This window comes from Eptesicus fuscus, chromosome 11, assembly GCF_027574615.1.
Source record: "Eptesicus fuscus isolate TK198812 chromosome 11, DD_ASM_mEF_20220401, whole genome shotgun sequence".
NCBI lineage: Eukaryota > Metazoa > Chordata > Mammalia > Chiroptera > Vespertilionidae > Eptesicus > Eptesicus fuscus.
The window spans coordinates 17,407,478-17,424,629 of NC_072483.1; the positions used below are offsets into that span (position 1 = coordinate 17,407,478).

The window sequence follows — 17,152 nt, forward strand, 5'->3', positions numbered from 1 at the left end:
CTCACCCGGGCCTAGGCGCACTAGGCCTCACCCGGATCCAGGGACACACGGTCTCACCCGGACCCAGGGACACCTGGCCTCCCCCAGACCCAGGGGCACGTGGCCTCACCCGGGCCTAGGTGCACGAGGCCTCACCCGGATCCAGGGACACACGGTCTCACCCGGACCCAGGGACGCCTGGCCTCCCCCAGACCCAGGGGCACGCGGCCCCACCCGGACCTAGGTGCACGAGGCCCCACCCGGATCCAGGGACACATGGTCTCGCCCGGACCTAGGGGTGCGTGGCCTCTCTCAGACCCAGGGGCACGTGGCCTCACCTGGACCTAGGTGCACGAAGCCACCCGGACCCAGGGGCGCGTTACCTCTCTCAGACCCCTGGTTGCGTGGTCTCACCCGGATCCAGGGGCTCACGGCCTCACCCGTACTCGGGACCCAGCCTTACCCGGATCCAGGGGCCCACGGCCTCACCCGGACCCAGGGTTCAGATTCGCCCGGACCCAGGGGCACATGGCCTCACCCGAACCCGGAATCCAGCTTCACCTGGACCCAGGGGCGCGTGGCCTCACCCAAACCCAGGGGCGTGAGGCCTCACCTAGACCCAGAGGCGTGTGACCACATCTGAGCCCAGAGGCTCGCAGGCTCGCCTGGACTCGGGTCTCAGCGGGGTTTCGTCTTCTTGATCCCAATTCCTGTTGGTCAATTCCCTCTCAGCAATTCCTTCGGTCATTTTCTCAGAGCTCCAGGGCGGCTGCCGCAGAACTCGTTGGGCGGCGGGCTCGGCAAGGCTCCGGTGTGCCCGGTACCCGGCGGTGGGCTGGTCCGGTGTCGCTGCGTCGGCCCTTGGGTCTGCAACGGTGGCCAGTCGCTGAGCGTGCGCACCTGGCCACTTCGGGGCATTGAGATTCTTGAAGGACTCGGAGGTCAGCAAGCACGGAGTCTCCCACCCCATGTCTCCCAGGGGCTCGTCTGTCCGTGCTCGGCAGTGAGTGGAGCCGTCCCCTCAGCCGGAGACCGCCGGGGGAACTGCGCCGAGCACGTTCCAGGCCGCCATTGTGTGGCCTGAGCCATAGTTCTTAAAGTGTGGACTTTGGGTCACCGGCATCAGCATCATCCTGCGTACCCCTCTCTTTTATTCTAGTTGTAGAGCATCTGCTCAGCCAGCCCCCCGGTCTTTCTGGCTGGTGTCTGCTCTGCTCTCCCGTCGTAGTCTCAATATTGTTGTGGTAGGCAACGATCAGGCCGCCGCCCTATGTCTCCATCTTGGTCCTCCTTTGTACAGTTAAGTCTTGATTGTTGTTGGTGTCACTGGGAGGAATTGTCCTCCAGGCCTATTGGCCGTGAGGACCCTCTTTGTCCATATAGGAAGAGTTGCTGTGCAGGAGACATGTTTATGGGCCGGGTCTTGATGCAGCAATGCCTTGGCGCTCACTGAGTCTGCCTCTAGAATGCCTCCCTTATGCAAGTGATTGAAATCTGGTGTCATCTCCCACCAACCACTAGATGCCCTCGTTTCTGGGTCTCCAATGCAGTGTGGGTCAGCCACTACCTGAGGCACTCAGCAGGAAAAAGCTTCTGCTCAGCTTGGCTGGGGCGGAGCTACAGGGTGGAGCCTACAACCTTGGCTTCCTGTCAGCCCCGCCCTATGAGGCTCCTGTGTCTGTGTCCCTCTGTATTCCTTGCAAACACCTCTGAGAGAAACGTGCCCTGGAGTTTCGCCCACTGCCAAACAGTCCAGTCCCTCCCCTAATGAATCTGGACTCCCAGATTCTCGCCTGGAACTGGGCTTCAGTGCAGTTGGAACTGGGTCTCAGCGCAGTCTGGCGTCCCTGTCTCCTTCCCAGCAGGGCCACCCAGTGGCGCAGGCAAAAGTTCGTCCTCTGCGCACCTTCCAGTGCGCGCGTCTGGAGCCGCCGCTTCTCTGTGCCTCCGCCACCACAGCCCAAATTCATTCCCCCAGCGTGCGCCTGGCTTCCCAGGGATTCGCCCGGAACTGGGGTTCAGTGCAGTCGGAACTGGGGTTCAGCACGGTCCTGAGCTTATGTCTCCTTCCCGCTAGGGCAGTTCAGTGGCGCAGGCAACAGTCCGTCCTTTGCGCCCCTTCCCGTGCGCGCCTCTGGAGCTCTGCCTTCCCCCGCTCCTCTGTGCCTGCGCCCCACAGCCCAGATTCATTCCCCCAGCCTGCGCCTGGCTTCCCAGGGTTTCGCCCGGAACTGGCGCTCAGTGCAGTCGGAGCCGGCGCTTAGCGCACTCCGGCGCCTTTATCTCCTTCCTGCCAGTGAACGCCGGCCAGGCCGTCAGCCGCCCCCTCCTCTCCGGCTCCATCCTCCCCGCAGGCGCGCGTGCTCATGTCTCCGCCAGTTTCTCCATACCTCAGGCTTTTACGGCTCCCCCGATTGTCCCCGTGGCCTTCTCCTTCCCCCCATCTGTGGGCATTTCAGTCCGCCAGCTCTCCTGTGGTTCTGGACGATGTCCGTTCTGACCTCTAGTTGTGCCTTTGAAATTGTTGTGCCCGGCTGCAGGTTAGGTGTTTCACCTATGCCGCCATCTTGGTTTCTCTCTGGAAACATTTTTTTGTTGTCAAGAGGTGGAGTGGTACCACTTATATCTAGTAGGTCGAGGCCAGAGATGCTGCTGAACACCCTGCAATGCATAGGACAGGCCCATGACAGAGAGTTACCCAGCCTAAAATGCCAGTAGTACTAAGGCTGAGAAACCCTGGTTTATAGTCAGCTCCTGAAATCTAGAAGATATCCATTGACAAATGTTCTAAACACTTGTACATCATACTCTATTATCTAAGAATAGAAAAATTCAGTTTTTTCTGACTTTAACTGCAAAACAGGAGAGCTTCGTTTGGTTAGTCTCTGGATTGTTGAGTTCTTAATATTTCAATGAAATCAGTTCTCAGAGAACTTTCCTAAAGCCCTTTGAAAGTTTCGTGATGTTTTCTGTCACTCTGTTAATGATTCTACAGTGTACCCTCCTTTAGATTTGCCTTAGCTTTTTTCTTAATTTGGGCTTACCACTAAAATATATAATGTCTCTGATTCCCAAAACAAAAAACCCACAACTTCTTATGGGAATTAGTAATTAGAATGTCTTTTGAACCTAAACTCAAAGCAACACCTACAACATAAAACTTAATTTATTTGGAGGTTTTTATTGGGGGTTCAACTCATTTGCCTTTAATTTTCATATATATATCAATTTTCTTCTCTTATTAGTTATAATAAAAACCTTATAGTAATTAGTGATATCATACATAAAAATATCATTAGGATGTTATTTCTGTATCATTAACAGGCAGAAAAATGTTCAGTGCACCCAAATTTCTGTCTTTTAGCCATCAGTTCTCACTAGGGGAACGTGATAATCTTATTTGTTGGGGTTGAAGAGACCCTGAAAGTCATATTTATTCTTGTTAATTTGGTACGTTTCTATGTAGGTTCCAAAAAACTTGTGAATTTCTCTGAAATTTTTTCCACACATACCTTGGGACTACTAGAGCTGAAATAATTGTTGTCTTTGTTCTATTTTTATAGCCCTGCTTTGTCCTCACAAAGGCTATTGCTGAGCTTTGTCCTTTTGTGCTTCACAGGAGCCAGCACCTATGACAGAAGACCTGCTAGAGGAGCAGTCGGAGGTTCTAGCTAAATTGGGCACCTCCGCGGAAGGGGCTCACCTCCGGGCACGCATGCAGAGCGCCTGTCTGCTGTCAGATATGGAGTCTTTTAAGGTAGGTCACACTGTCAGGGCTCAGGATTCTATTTTGAGTTATTCTGGGATGAAGCTGTGAAAGTCACTCAATAAAGCGGTATAAAGACCTGAATATCTTTTTTATTAAAAGCTTTTATTTCATTAGTAGTTAATAATACCCCGCTTCTATCCCCTAAAGGTTGTATTCAGAGTTGCTTCTTGAGTTTAAAAAAAGAAAAGAACAATCTTTGAATAATAGTTGAAAGTTGAGACTTGAGTAATTTTTATATCTGCATTGGGATGTCTTTCTCCCTTGTGTGTGTTCAGCCAATATCATGCAAGGCTTTTAGGAAACCCGTAGGCTTTAACATAGATTCCTTTGTTCAACAGGCCTTTGATATCCTACTTTGTGACTTGCACTGTGATTAGATAAGTAAGAAATACAGTGTTTATTCTCAGTTACAGTCTGTTGAGGTTGTGTAAATAAGTATGTGATGAGTTCTTTTATGAAGGCAGGTCTAAGAGGGGACTAACTCCACTGAGTGGGTCATGGCAGGTTTCTCAGATGAGTCCCCATTTAGGATGAGTAGGTACTTGCTCCCTACTCATTTTAGGCCTGTATCTAGCCATAGAGAATTCAGAGAATGGTGACATTTAGCTTGCTAGCTGAAAAACCCAGGATGAAGAAAAGTCTTTATTATTATTATTACTTATTTTTGAAAGAAGAGACAAGTCTATGTATATATTTTTTAAAACCAAGTGGGTAGCCCATTGGGCCACAGGGCTTCCTTTCTACTGCTGATCCCCAGAATTGTCCCCGAGGCACAGACTTTCCTCCTTACCCCGTCGCACCGTGACGGCCCCCACGTCCCCATTCCACACCCCTCCTCAGTCCTGCTCTGTGCTATAGGCCAGCCTGAGTGTGGGTTTCCCCAACATAAACACCCATGAAAACACATGCCACTTTCATCTTCAAAGCTAGCAGGTTTGTGACAGTAAAAGGAAGCCTCTTATTCCCTGCTTATTCCCCCCATATTTACTAAAAGAAAAAATCTTTAGTAAACCTCTACGAGCTGCATATTTTCCTTAGAGACAAACGATACATAAAATGTGTGAGTTCTTTTGTGCTGTGAAATAAGAAAGAGAGATGTGTTGTTTTAAAACAAACAGTTGGCACCGTGAATAAATAGAAGTCAGTTGGGTCCTGGCCGGTGTGGCTCAGTTGGTTGTAGCATTGTCCCATAACACCAAAAGGTTGCAGGTTCAATTCCCGAGAGAGGGAAAAGTCATTTGGCTCTCAGGGCATGTGTTAAATCAAAAAAGTAAATAAGAGAATTGGCTTAGGGAGTATGTGCACAGTAGGAAGTACTAGCCTGCCCAGTGGCTCTTTTGTTGTTGTTGTTGTTGTTTCTTTTAATCCTCACCCGAGTTTATGTCCTTATTGATTATTTTTAGAGAGAGAGAGAAACATTGATGTGAGACAGAAACATCAATCAATTGCCTCCTGTAATCACCCCAGCTAGGGGTGGAATCTGCAACCTAGGTATGTGCCCCTACCAGGAATTGAACCTACAACATTTTGGTGTATGGGGTGATGCTTAACCATTGAGCCACTCTGGCCAGTTACCTGACCTCTAGCTGCCTTCATATTCATCTGTCCTTGTCCTACCACAGTATCCTTACAGAGGCAAGTACAGAATGAAATCCAAATTGGAACTGTAAAAGCTTTTCCCCATAGAAATATATCGGCTTCTGATGGTAAGGTTCTATATAATTCCTTCAACACTGTGCTTCAGCAAAACTAGAGTTCATTCGACTCTTCTGGATTAACCTGGGCACCTACAAACCTCTCATAACATTGTTTTAATCAGAAATTTAAGGAAATATGTAGTCACTCTAAAATAGATACGGTTGCCTCCCCCTTTTTGCGTAGGGATGACTTGCTTTAGGGGCCCTTGGGACCGTCCCCAGAGCTTTGGATGAATGCTGATCTGGACCTGAGGTACCTACACCTTACAACCCAGAAGCACAGGGCCTGTTCTCGAGCATGCCCTTGGATGCATATCTAGAACAGTAGAACAAAGACAAGCCAGAGCTGAAGTGCGCCTTGACCTTCTGGTAGCTGTTTGTTTAGCCTGGTATCGTAAGGACAACCATAGGGAAGGATGCTGGTGTAAACTGTCTTTATTTTTTAACACATTCTGTGGTATAGGAGTTCAATATTATTTTCTTTTTTAAGTTCTCTCTCTCCACTCAAGGCCTATTTCTGGGTTCCTAAGATGTTCTCAGTGGGTGTGGTATTGCCTGGTTAATATCCAGATCTTTGGGCATGAATCCTGACTCATGCAGTAATCTTGACCTTTTGCAGTTCACAGCAGTACTTATTGCCATGATGCCATAGCCCTTAATAGGGGTGGGGAATGCCCAGTCCGCAGGCTATATAAGACCTGAGAAATCATTTGGTCTGGCCCTGCCAAGGCATTAGGGGTGAGTGAATTAAATGTTTGACCAAATATAGTAGGCCAATTTTTAAGTTGATAATTTTGTGTGGCCCTCGAATGATGTTATAAATATCCAAATGGCCCTTGGCAGGCAAAAGGTTCCCCACCCCTGCCTTAGAAGTTTATGTTGTTGACTGGGTTAAGGACCCTCCTCTGATTCCTTATCCCCTCAGAGGGATTTCCTAAAGTGGTAGGGATGGTTAAGCTGGTAGCCAGTGAGCTCAAGAAGAAAGAATTAACAGTTTTGCTCTTCACATTTAAGACTAGCCATTCTCTTCAAGTCTGTTTGCATTTTGGTCTGAGGTTAATTTAATTTAAAAAGAAAGGAAATGACCTTCCGCATAGCACTTCTTTGTTGATGTTTACATGACTTACTATTTCAGGCAATTAAATATAGTACTCATACAGGAAAATTATGTTGTGGTAGAGAATATAACCAAAAGGTATGTGTTTAATGTGTGTACACGTATCCTTTGAGTATTAGGGGATAATACATATACCCATCCTTAGTACTCTGCTAATATATTACTGTACACTTGCAAAAGAGAACTCTGTGCCTTACTGCTAACACTGGGAAGCCTCTACTTTTATTTCAGGCTTGAATGTGTAATTACTTAAAGGATTTTGAAATACACCCTTGTAAATTCTATAGAATTATCCACTGAGTAAAAATTTAATTAGTTAGATTTCAGAAACCTGAACAATAATAGTTTGCATTTCAATTCCTTAACAGCACAAAAGCAGTTTATGTGAGAGTAATGTTGTACATAAAGCACAAGAATTTGATGGCTGAATAAAACATTTTTGAGTTTAGCTGATATTTACTGCAGTATTGATTTATTGAGGGGGAAAAAGAGCAGAATTTTTCCATTATTGTGTTATTATTCTTTCATGTTGTGTATTATTTAATTTACATGACCTGCACTTATTTGATACTTTTCTAAGTTTTGAGTAGTTATGCTATAATTTTAAACTATGTAACTTATCTGTTTAAGAGAATTATTTTCACTTTACATAAAATTTTTATTTCCAAATTCATCAAATGGAAGTATTTTCTTTTTCTATAAAATAGAGACAGCAAAAATAAAACGCTTTCGATATTTTAACATTTGATCTGTTTTCAAAGTGATACCCAAACTCATGTCACATATTAGATTTTATAAAGATTAGGTCGGCTTTTTGTGAAGGGGAAAGTCTGATCTTGCAAACAGGTTTATCAGTAACTGTTGATTTTTATTTGGTTCTGCTGAATTTTTGGCCTTGATTTAGGCAGCTAATCCAGGTTGCTGTCTGGAAGACTTTGTGAGGTGGTACTCACCCCGGGATTACATTGAAGAGGAAGTGATTGATGAAAAGGGAAACACCGTTCTGAAAGGAGAACTGAGTGCCCGAATGAAGATTCCAAGCAACATGTGGGTGGAAGCCTGGGAAACAGCTAAGCCAGTTCCTGCCAGAAGGCAAAGGAGACTCTTTGATGATACACGGGAAGCAGAAAAGGTAACTGAGGTTTGGCTATCTAACACTAAAAAGGGAGTTATTGTTCTAGCATTTTAAAAACTCACTATTAGACATGAGGTCTTTGGACACTCTTGAGAAGCAAAGCATTGAAATTTAATGAGCTTTTTATGTATCTACTATTTACATTTAAAATTTTAGGATTAGTTGCAGTTAGGCCCAAAAATAAGATACCCATATTTTATATAGAATGCTTACCATTGGACTGTCTCATCTCACAGCATATATCAAAAGCCTTAAAAATGGTCATGTCCTTTGACCTAGCAATTCTACTACCAAGAAATTTATTAAGGCAATAATGAGAAATACGTAAAGATCAATGTACAAGAATGATGTTCAGCAAAGTTTTTTAGTGAAAAGTGGATATAACCAAAGTTACCAAAAATAAGCTTGGTTCAATAAATTATGGTATGATCATTTAGTGAACTGCTTTTCAGTTACTAAAAAATACTTGGAATTCTAATGAGTAGTGGTAGCTGCCTGATATCAAATTGCCCCACATACCCTCCTACCCACCATCCACCGGCCTCCCAAATAATCTCATATACTTAATAAGTAAATAAATCCATGCCTTAAGCATTACTAGGAGACAGAGATTACAGTGACCTTCAAATTAAAACTATAAGTAGAGAAACAAGCCAAATTCCAGTGGAGTTCCCATTGCTGCAGGTGCTGCATCCAGCACAGCTAGAGTTCAGGATCTGAAGAAGGGGCCGTGCACAAATGAAAACACTAGACAAGAAATATGAATTTAGAAGGCATGGGGGTGGGGGGCAGATGGAAACCTCTCTCTAGTGGAGAAGCTCACCGACTTCTGGCCAGTCTGCTTTTTATTTACTTGAGTACACATTTGCCCTTTAGGAATGGATACAGGCATATCAAAGGAAAAGTTTGGTAAACAGTAAAAGGATTATCAGGTTAGGGAATTGCTTTGAGCCATTGAGCCAACAGCAGGGCAATATTATACTGATTTTCAGCCCTGCTGAAAATCAAAGCCCATTAGCCTTCCAATGGGTCTTTTTGCGTTAATGTGCTAACTACTGTTGGTTTTAGCCTCCGGCAGCAGGAGAGTGTGGACAGGGAGTTTTAAGAAGAGCTGAGGGATACAGAAGACAGACGGAGCACAGAGTCACGCCAGAAAGAGAGAGCTTAACACTGGGCGCCAAAGTACTTGGTACAGGTAGAGCTTGATAGTTCACAGCATGGCTACAGGGAGAGGCTTTAACGTAAGCTGGATGACAAGTGAACACTCGGAGAAACTGTCTTGGGAAACCAGATATATAGAGAAGCGTTGATACCCCTTAGAGATAAAGCAATGATGGGAAAGAAGGAAATGAGAGGGAAATTAAGGATCATGCAAAAGTGAAAGACAAACAAGGCTTATCAGCCGCCTGGCCAATGTGGCTTGGTTGAGCATCGACCCATGAACTAGGAGGTCACAGTTCCATTCCTGGTTAGGGGACATGCCCGGGTTGCGGGCTCAATCCCCAGTAAGGGGCGTGATTCTCTCTCATCATTGATGTTTTTATCCCTCTCTCCCTCATCCTTCCTCTCCCAAATCAATAAAAAAACAAACAAACAAAAAATAACTTACAAACCTCCCTCATTCTCTGCTGTCCTTTAAAGAACTGCAGAAAAGGGGCACTTTCAAATTGTGGCATGACTAGGTATACTAAAGAGCAGATCACATCCATACAAAACTATAAAAAAACAAAATGCAGGTGGGTCAGTTAGCTAATGAAAACATTTCCCAGAAAATTGACCATGAAGCAGAAAATTGTTAACAACACTCCATACATACTGAATCAGATATCTTTAAACAAGCATGGGGGATAGGAAAAATCACTTTTAATCAGAAATACTAAAACCAAGAGCAAAAATGGACCCAAAAACTGCAAAGTAGTGAAACCACAGCTGGTTTAACTCAAGATAGAAATAGAAGAAAAAGACACCAATCAAAAATAAAAACTAAATGACAAGGGCCCAAGAGAGAGTAGATTCATATTTAAATATAATATTTAAAAGGCATCAAGAAAAAGTGGCAAAAGGACTAAAGGGGATTGGAGAGAAAGTAGTAGAAATGGAAAATAGGAAAAGTAGGAATAATATTCATTTTATCAGAGTCCTTGAAGAAAAATCAAAACACTAGCCTTGGTCAGGTGGCTCAGTTGGTTGGAACATCATCCCGCTCACCAAAAGGTTGTGGATTTGATTTCTGGTCCGACACATACCAATCAATGTTTCTCTCCCTCTGCCTCTCCTCTCCCTCTGCCTCTCCCTCCTCCTCCTTTTCTTCTCTCTCCCTCCCTTCCATTCTCTCTCTCTCTCCTTTCCCCTCTCTCCCAAAAAAACACAACACCATAAAAACATATCTTCAGGTGAGGATTAAAAATAAAAATCAAAACGCTAAAACAGAACTAATGTTTAAAACTGCAATCCAAGAAAATTAAAAGAAAAGGGCATCACTTGTGCTAAATAAAAGCCAGTGACATCAAACCTGGTTAATACCTTATCTATTGCAGTTTTAACCTCTCCCAAAAACATAATCTTAATCAACCAGTATGGAATTTTCTGGCCAAGCACCAGTGAGGTAATCTGTCACCTGGGCCCTCTACCCCCATAGAAAGAAGAGTCAAATCTGTGTGATAAAAATGCTGTATTTTTTAAATCAGAAAAGTAAAACAATTTCCATTTTAGAAAAAAAAAACACAAGAAAACAACCAAACCAAAAAAATCAGTGGAGGGTACCTAGAAATGTTTAGAAATAATAAGTGAGAAAAATAGGTCACAAACAGTATTTTAGACACTTCATATTAGTTCATTTAATATGTTACGTGTACTTGATATTTTGAAAAATTCTGGAATGAAAATGTTCCACCGTTAATAATTCTATCCCTAGGTGGTATGATTTACAGGTAGTTTTTATTTTCCTTGTATTTCCCTAATTTGTATGCATTACATATGGAAGTGGGGATGAGGATATGAGAATATTAACCCTTATTGAGGACAGAAGTATGCATTTGTCTTCAGTAACATTATTCTTGCCTTTGGCAGTAGTAGCTATTTGCCTGGAATGTAGGGGTAGACACTAAGAGAAGAGAGCTCGAGATTCGCTACTTTTGTTACAGATGTGAGTTCAGTGGTCCAAAGCAGCAGTTTTCAGCTGGTGAGCCGCAAGAATTTTTAAAGCGTGCAACACCTGACTATTTAGTCAGGGACACTGACCTCTTTTCTCTTAGATTGTCAAATAAAAAAATGGCAACAGCCAACACAACAATAGCCGTCTGGTGTGAATGAATCAAAATTATACCTATGTTTTGTCAGATTGGCAAAAAATATATTTTTTGGTGTGCTGCAGAATTCTAGTAATGAGTTTATGTGTGCCATGAGATGAAAAAGGTTGAAAATCACCGGTCCAGAGGATTTTTTTGTTTCGTAAATGGCTGCTTTATTCGTAGGCAACTGCATTGATAATTTATCTGAGTCTGGGCCTCCTCCAGGTGCTGCACTATCTGGCAATGCAGAAACCTGCAGACCTTGCTCGGCACCTGCTGCCTTGTGTGATTCATGCAGCCGTACTCAAGGTAAAGGAAGAAGGTAAATGTCTTATTTGATTAGTAATTAGTTCATTTCTAAAATGAAAGTGTATTTTGTCTGACTTACTTAATGATGGTTTTGATCTTCTTAATAGAAAGTCTGGAAAACATTTCTTCCGTTAAGAAGATTATCAAGCAGATAATATCCCATTCCAGCAAAGTCCTGCACTTTCCCAATCCAGAAGACAAGAAACTAGAAGTAAGTTGGGTGGACTGTCAGCATCTCGCCAAGTACTCTCTCCTCCCTGTGGGCAGTAATTACTTTCAAGAAACATTTTAAAAGGCTTTGCCTTTCTTTGCTGTTTTCCAATGTATGACTTCCCCTTTTCTACTGTTAGGAAATCATCCATCAAATTACTAATGTGGAAGCCCTAATTGCTAGAGCCCGCTCACTGAAAGCCAAGTTTGGAACTGAGAAATGTGAACAAGAGGAGGAAAAGGAAGATCTAGAAAGGTAATTGCTATTTGACTCGCTTATTTTTGTCTGCAGTAGGAAAATCCACCACTCCTTTAGAAAATTTTAATGAAATGTCGAGATTCTTTGTGATACTCTCCTATGATTTGTAACAAGCATTGGCCAGATTCAGAGAAGTTATTATCATAGGGTTTGACCTCTGCTGTATTTCTGAGTACTTTCTAGGTGTTTCCACTGCTCCCACCTGCAGAAGCAAGTCTACCAGGTTGCTCGCAGAGGCGTGGTGCCTGCACCTGAGGAGAAGCCGTTAACTCTGTCACTAGCACTGCTCAGAGCTTTGCTTGCAGCTCTCACTGTTCCTTAACCACAGTCCGAAGGGTTTTGCAACTGTAATTCTGCTCAACATTCATTTAATTTTTTTAAAATACCTGTGAGAGCGAAGGTGCATTTACTGTGCACCTTGCAAATATGTTTGGAGAGTGACCGGGCGGCCTCTCCAGGATGAGGCAATGCCTGGGCCAGACTTCTCCTGGCAGCACCATTATCAAGGGAGCCTTCAGTGTGAGCCCTTGTCTGTTTGTGCCCATTGAAATGTCATGTGTTGCTTTAATGTGTGATAAAGTGTTTCCAAATTAGCTACTTCAGTAGCTTGAATTTGTTATAATGTTAACATCAGTAGCCTTTTCACAAGGAATGGCATTATTGATGCTAGAAAATTAATAGTATATGACAAGTCATTTGCTATAGCTTATAACAAGATTTTGTTTGAATTTTATATCTTTTGTTGAGTGAAATTTTCTCCCAGCCTTCTTTGTTCTTGAAAATGCCTTTTTTCTTCTTTCTTTTCTGGATCCACTCTATTCATCAGTTTATTATGTTAACTAGATTCCACATATGAGTGAGATTATGTGATACTTGTCTTTCTCTGACTGGCTTATTTCACTTAGCATAATACGCTCCAGGTCCATCCATGCTGTCTTAAAGGGTAAAAGATCCTTTTTTTACTGCTGCATAGTATTCCATGGTGTAGATGTACCACAGTTTTTTTTTTATCCACTCATCTACTGATGGGCACTTGTGCTGTTTTCAGATCTTAGCTGTTGTATAATTGCACTGCTATGAACATAGGGGTGAATGTTTTTTCTGATTGGTGTTTTGGGTCTCTTAGGATATATTCCTAGAAGTGGGATCACTAGATCAAATGGCAGTTCCATATTTAATTTTTTGAGAAAACTCCATACTGTTTTCCATAATGACTGCATCAGTCTGCATTCCCACCAGCAGTACACTAGGGTTTCTTTTTTTTTCACGTCCTAGCCAGCACTTGTCATTTGTTGATTTGTTGATAGTAGCCATTCTGACAGGTGTAAGGTGATACCTCATTGTCATTTTAATTTGCATCTCTCTGATGGTCAGTGAGTTTGAGCATTTTTTCATATGCCTCTTGGCCATCTGTATGTCCACTTTGGAGAGGTGTCTATTTAGGTCCTTTGCCCATTTTTTAATTGGATTGTTTGTCTTCCTTTTGTTAAGTTGTATGAGTTCCTTATATATTTTGGATATTAACCCTTTATCAGCTGTATCATTGCCAAATATGTTCTCTGATACAATGGGCTCCCTTTTCGTTTTGTTGATGGTTTCTTTTGCTGTACAGAAGCTTTTTATTTTGATGTAGTCTCATTTGTTTATTTTCTCCTTCGTTTCCTTTGCCCTGGGAGATGTATCCATAAACATATTACTACGAGAGATGTCTGAGATTTTGCTGCCTATGGTTTCTTCTAGGATTTTTATGGTTTTCTGACTTACATTTAAGTTTTTTATCCATTTTGAGTTTATTCTTGTGTAAGTTGGTGATCTAGTTTCATTTTTTTGCATGAATCTGTCCAATTTTCCCAACACCATTTATTGAAGAGACTGTCTTGACTCCATTGTATGTATACTCTTGCCTCCTTTGTCAAATATTAATTGAGCGTAATGGAAAATGCCTTCCTTTTAAATGAACAGAATGCGCTCTAATCAAGTGAGTCGTTTCTAAAATAGCAGTATCAGTCAGTGAGCAGGCAGTGCATGCTTGGCGGTTCTGCCTTTGACTCTCTTAGCTCTACTCTACAGATCTGTGATGGACTTGGCAGTACAGTATTTCCAGCACAAAATGGCACAGTTTACAGTCGTGACACTGCCCAGCAAAACGTGCATTTTGTGCATGCACGCACACATGCACTTATACATCTCAAAGGAGCCAAAGCAGCCCTGGCCGGTGGCTCAGTTAATTGGAGCATCACCCCGGGCACCAAAAGGTTACGGTTCGATTACTGATCAGGCACGTACCTAGGTTGTGGGTACAATCCTCTGTCGGGGCATGTACAGGAGGCAACTGATCAATGTTTCTTTCTCTCTCCCTCTTTCCCTTCCTCTCACTTTCTCAAATTAATTAAAAAACAAACAAATATATCCTTGAGTGAAGATTTAAAAATATTAATATTTTTAAAAGAATAAAAACAAGAAACATGGATCATTGCTTTGTTGTATAAATGAAACTTGGTTTTTGTTATCAACTTTTACTGAATATTTCTTCTTACACTTTGGTAGAGATGGGCTTTTCACACATTTTATGAAAATGCTTGAAAGGTAGTAAGGATAGTCATTTGAGTCCATTTAAATTCCAAATATCAATTTATTCTGTTATGAAGTCCCACTCCAGCCATGGTAGTTGAGCCAGTATCAGTGTGAGGGTTTGCCCCCAAAATTAATCTGGAGGATTGACAGGAAGTGAGCAGCTCGCCTTCTATTCTTTCTCCCAGGTTTGTGAGCTGCCTTTTAGAGCAGCCCGAAGTGCTGGTGGTGGGCGCGGGAAGAGGACACGCCGGCAGGATCATTCACAAGCTGTTTGTGAACGCACAGCGGGTACGTGAGGCTCCTCGCTGACAGGCTGTGGCTTCGCCAGCCCTCTGCTCAGTGGGGCGCTGTTTTGATTCTGACACTTGGCTGCTTCTACAGCTGCTGGCCCCATGTGAGCCTGGGCATTGCGTTCAGATGTTGCTTTCTTAATTTGATAGGGACTCGGTGGCCAATGGCCAGTCCTGTGCTGTAGGAAAAAATGTCCACTACTTTCCAATTAGAACGGGGCTCAGTTTTACTGGTCAGACTCCATGTACAGCAAATGGTTCCACAGCTTAACTATGAAGTTAGTAAGTCTAACTTTTTATAACGGTGAAGAGGTTTCCTAGGGAGGAGGCGCAGGGTGTCAGAGTTTGGGGATGGAAACGGGCTTCACGGAAGAAGCCTGATTTGAAACATCGGCTTTATCATGACTCCTGCTATGGAAGCACAGGTTTAGAATCAGATCACACCTCCTGAGATCCTAAAGCACTGAGATTGCCATTTTCATAGAGTTGCTGCTAGTTAGCCTTTGTACTGATGCTCTCTGTACCGCTCTGTTTATGGGTAAGAGGTGCTGGCATCCCACGGTGACCTCATGTCCCGGCTCGTTAACCCTAAAGGTTTTGTTAGAATATTACCCAGTGCACTACATCCCGGGGCCCTTACTGACACTGAGAGCACTGGAATGACCCAGATTTGAAGGTGTGATTCTCAGAATCAAATAAGAAAAAGACTTTTAATGGGTTTACACAAGGAGTAAAACTTCATAATCTCCTTTGAGTTTATCTGGAGTATTCTATTTAATATATCAAAATCATGGCCAAATATATTGATCTGAATTTTTAGGAAGAATTAAAATCTGAGGTTATTTATGAGGGTAGCTCTTTAAATTTAAAAACTTCCAGTTAAAAACTAAGTATTTAAGTTCCTTATAAATGCGAGTTCTAGAAAGCAATAATTACTTTGATTTGTTTTGTTTTTTTGTCTGGCATGAAAGCAAGAACCGACTTTGTTTTCACACCCTATGTCTTCTTCGTCTGCTTACTCACCAGATGCTCATGAGCTCATTTCTTGTTATGAGAAATATGAACTTTCCTCATATTGCAAAAACTCTCCTCAGTTTCTAAAATTTGTGTGTTAAGAGGATTTAAAACCTAAAGTATTCATATATTTAATGCTGAGAGTGTTACTTGTTTTGAATAGTTAAGCAAAATTATTCTCCCCAAAATGGAAATAGCCTCCAACCCCCCTACCCACTACCTCCCAGACTATAAGTAAAGGCTCATTGTAAAAATTTGGGCAACACAGAAAATTCTAAAGGAATCATTAATCACATTAAAAATTAATCACATTAATCTTACTCCCCACTGAAGATCACGCTAGCATTTAACAAGTAGTGTATGCAAATATATGTATATTTTATAAAAATAGGATTATATATATATATATATAAAATCCTATTTATATATATATATAAAAGCCTAAGTGACCGTTAAGATGGAACAACCAGTCAACCAGTCGCTATGACGTGCACTGACCACCAGGGGGCAGACGCTCAATGCAGAAGCTGCCCCTGGTGGTCAGTGCGCTCCCACAGCCAAACTCCCACGGCCCCTCCCCCCCAGCCGGCCAACCTCCCGCAGCCCCATAGGCCTCGATTGCCAGTCAGCCCGAGGGACCCCACCCAGGCATGAATTTGTGCACCGGGCCTCTAGTCCTATATAATAAAAGGCTAATATGCAAATTTTCCCTTTGACCAGGAGTTCAACCAGGGTGTGTGGCCAGCCGGCCAGCCAACCTCCCGCATCCCTTCCCCCAAACCAGCCAGACCCCACCTGTGCACAAATTCATGCACCGGGCCTCTAGTATTATATAATTTACTTTATTATTCTTGATGTCCACACAATATAATTATCTTTCTACATCAATAAATATAAGAGTGTATCATCTTTTCAGGGCCTCATCATATAGCCCATCTGAAATTGTTCATTCATCCCACATTACTTCAAACTTCCATACCTCATGGTCAATGTTTTCAGGGAATTGACAGACCAATCCATAAAACAAGCACTTGTTGGTACATTTCTCAACTCAGTCCTTACATGCCTGGCCAATGAGAACCATTTACGTTTATTCTTTTTTTTTTTTTTTCATAACTGACATTGTATGTCAGTTTACTAATATAGGCACATAGTAATTTTATATATTCATACATTTTAGCCCTGGCCGGTCTAGCCCAGCAGTTAGAGTGTCTGCCCGAGCACCGAGGGGTCATGGATTTAATTCCTGATCGAGGGCAGGTACCTGGTTTCAGGTTCACTCCCCGGCCCCTGTCCAGGCAGGTGCAGGTGGCAACCAATCAATGTGTCTCCCTCACATGGATGCTTTTCTCTCTCTCTCTCCCCCCACTTACACTCTCTCTAAAAATCAATGGAAAAAATATCCATTGGTGAGAATTAACCAAAAAAAATCATACTTTGTTGTTGTTGTTGTTGTTGTTGTTGTTGTTGTTGTTGTTGTTAATCCTCACCTGAGGATATTTTTCCATT

The 17,152-nt window shown here is 42.9% G+C and overlaps 1 protein-coding gene across 3 annotated transcripts in view; it reads left to right on the forward strand.

Annotated features, from left to right (window-relative positions):
• RAB3GAP1 (RAB3 GTPase activating protein catalytic subunit 1) overlaps nucleotides 1-17,152 on the forward strand; it is a 106,873-nt gene that overhangs the window by 86,841 nt on the left and 2,880 nt on the right. For 2 of the 3 annotated variants that reach the window (XM_008143475.3, XM_054722952.1), the window contains 6 exons: nucleotides 3,599-3,736; nucleotides 7,467-7,694; nucleotides 11,213-11,309; nucleotides 11,404-11,507; nucleotides 11,647-11,762; nucleotides 14,525-14,627. In XM_008143475.3, the coding sequence (XP_008141697.2) occupies nucleotides 3,599-3,736; nucleotides 7,467-7,694; nucleotides 11,213-11,309; nucleotides 11,404-11,507; nucleotides 11,647-11,762; nucleotides 14,525-14,627 (786 nt within the window). The remainder of the gene's footprint in view (nucleotides 1-3,598; nucleotides 3,737-7,466; nucleotides 7,695-11,212; nucleotides 11,310-11,403; nucleotides 11,508-11,646; nucleotides 11,763-14,524; nucleotides 14,628-17,152) is intronic. The other variant, XM_054722951.1, reaches the window with a different exon arrangement.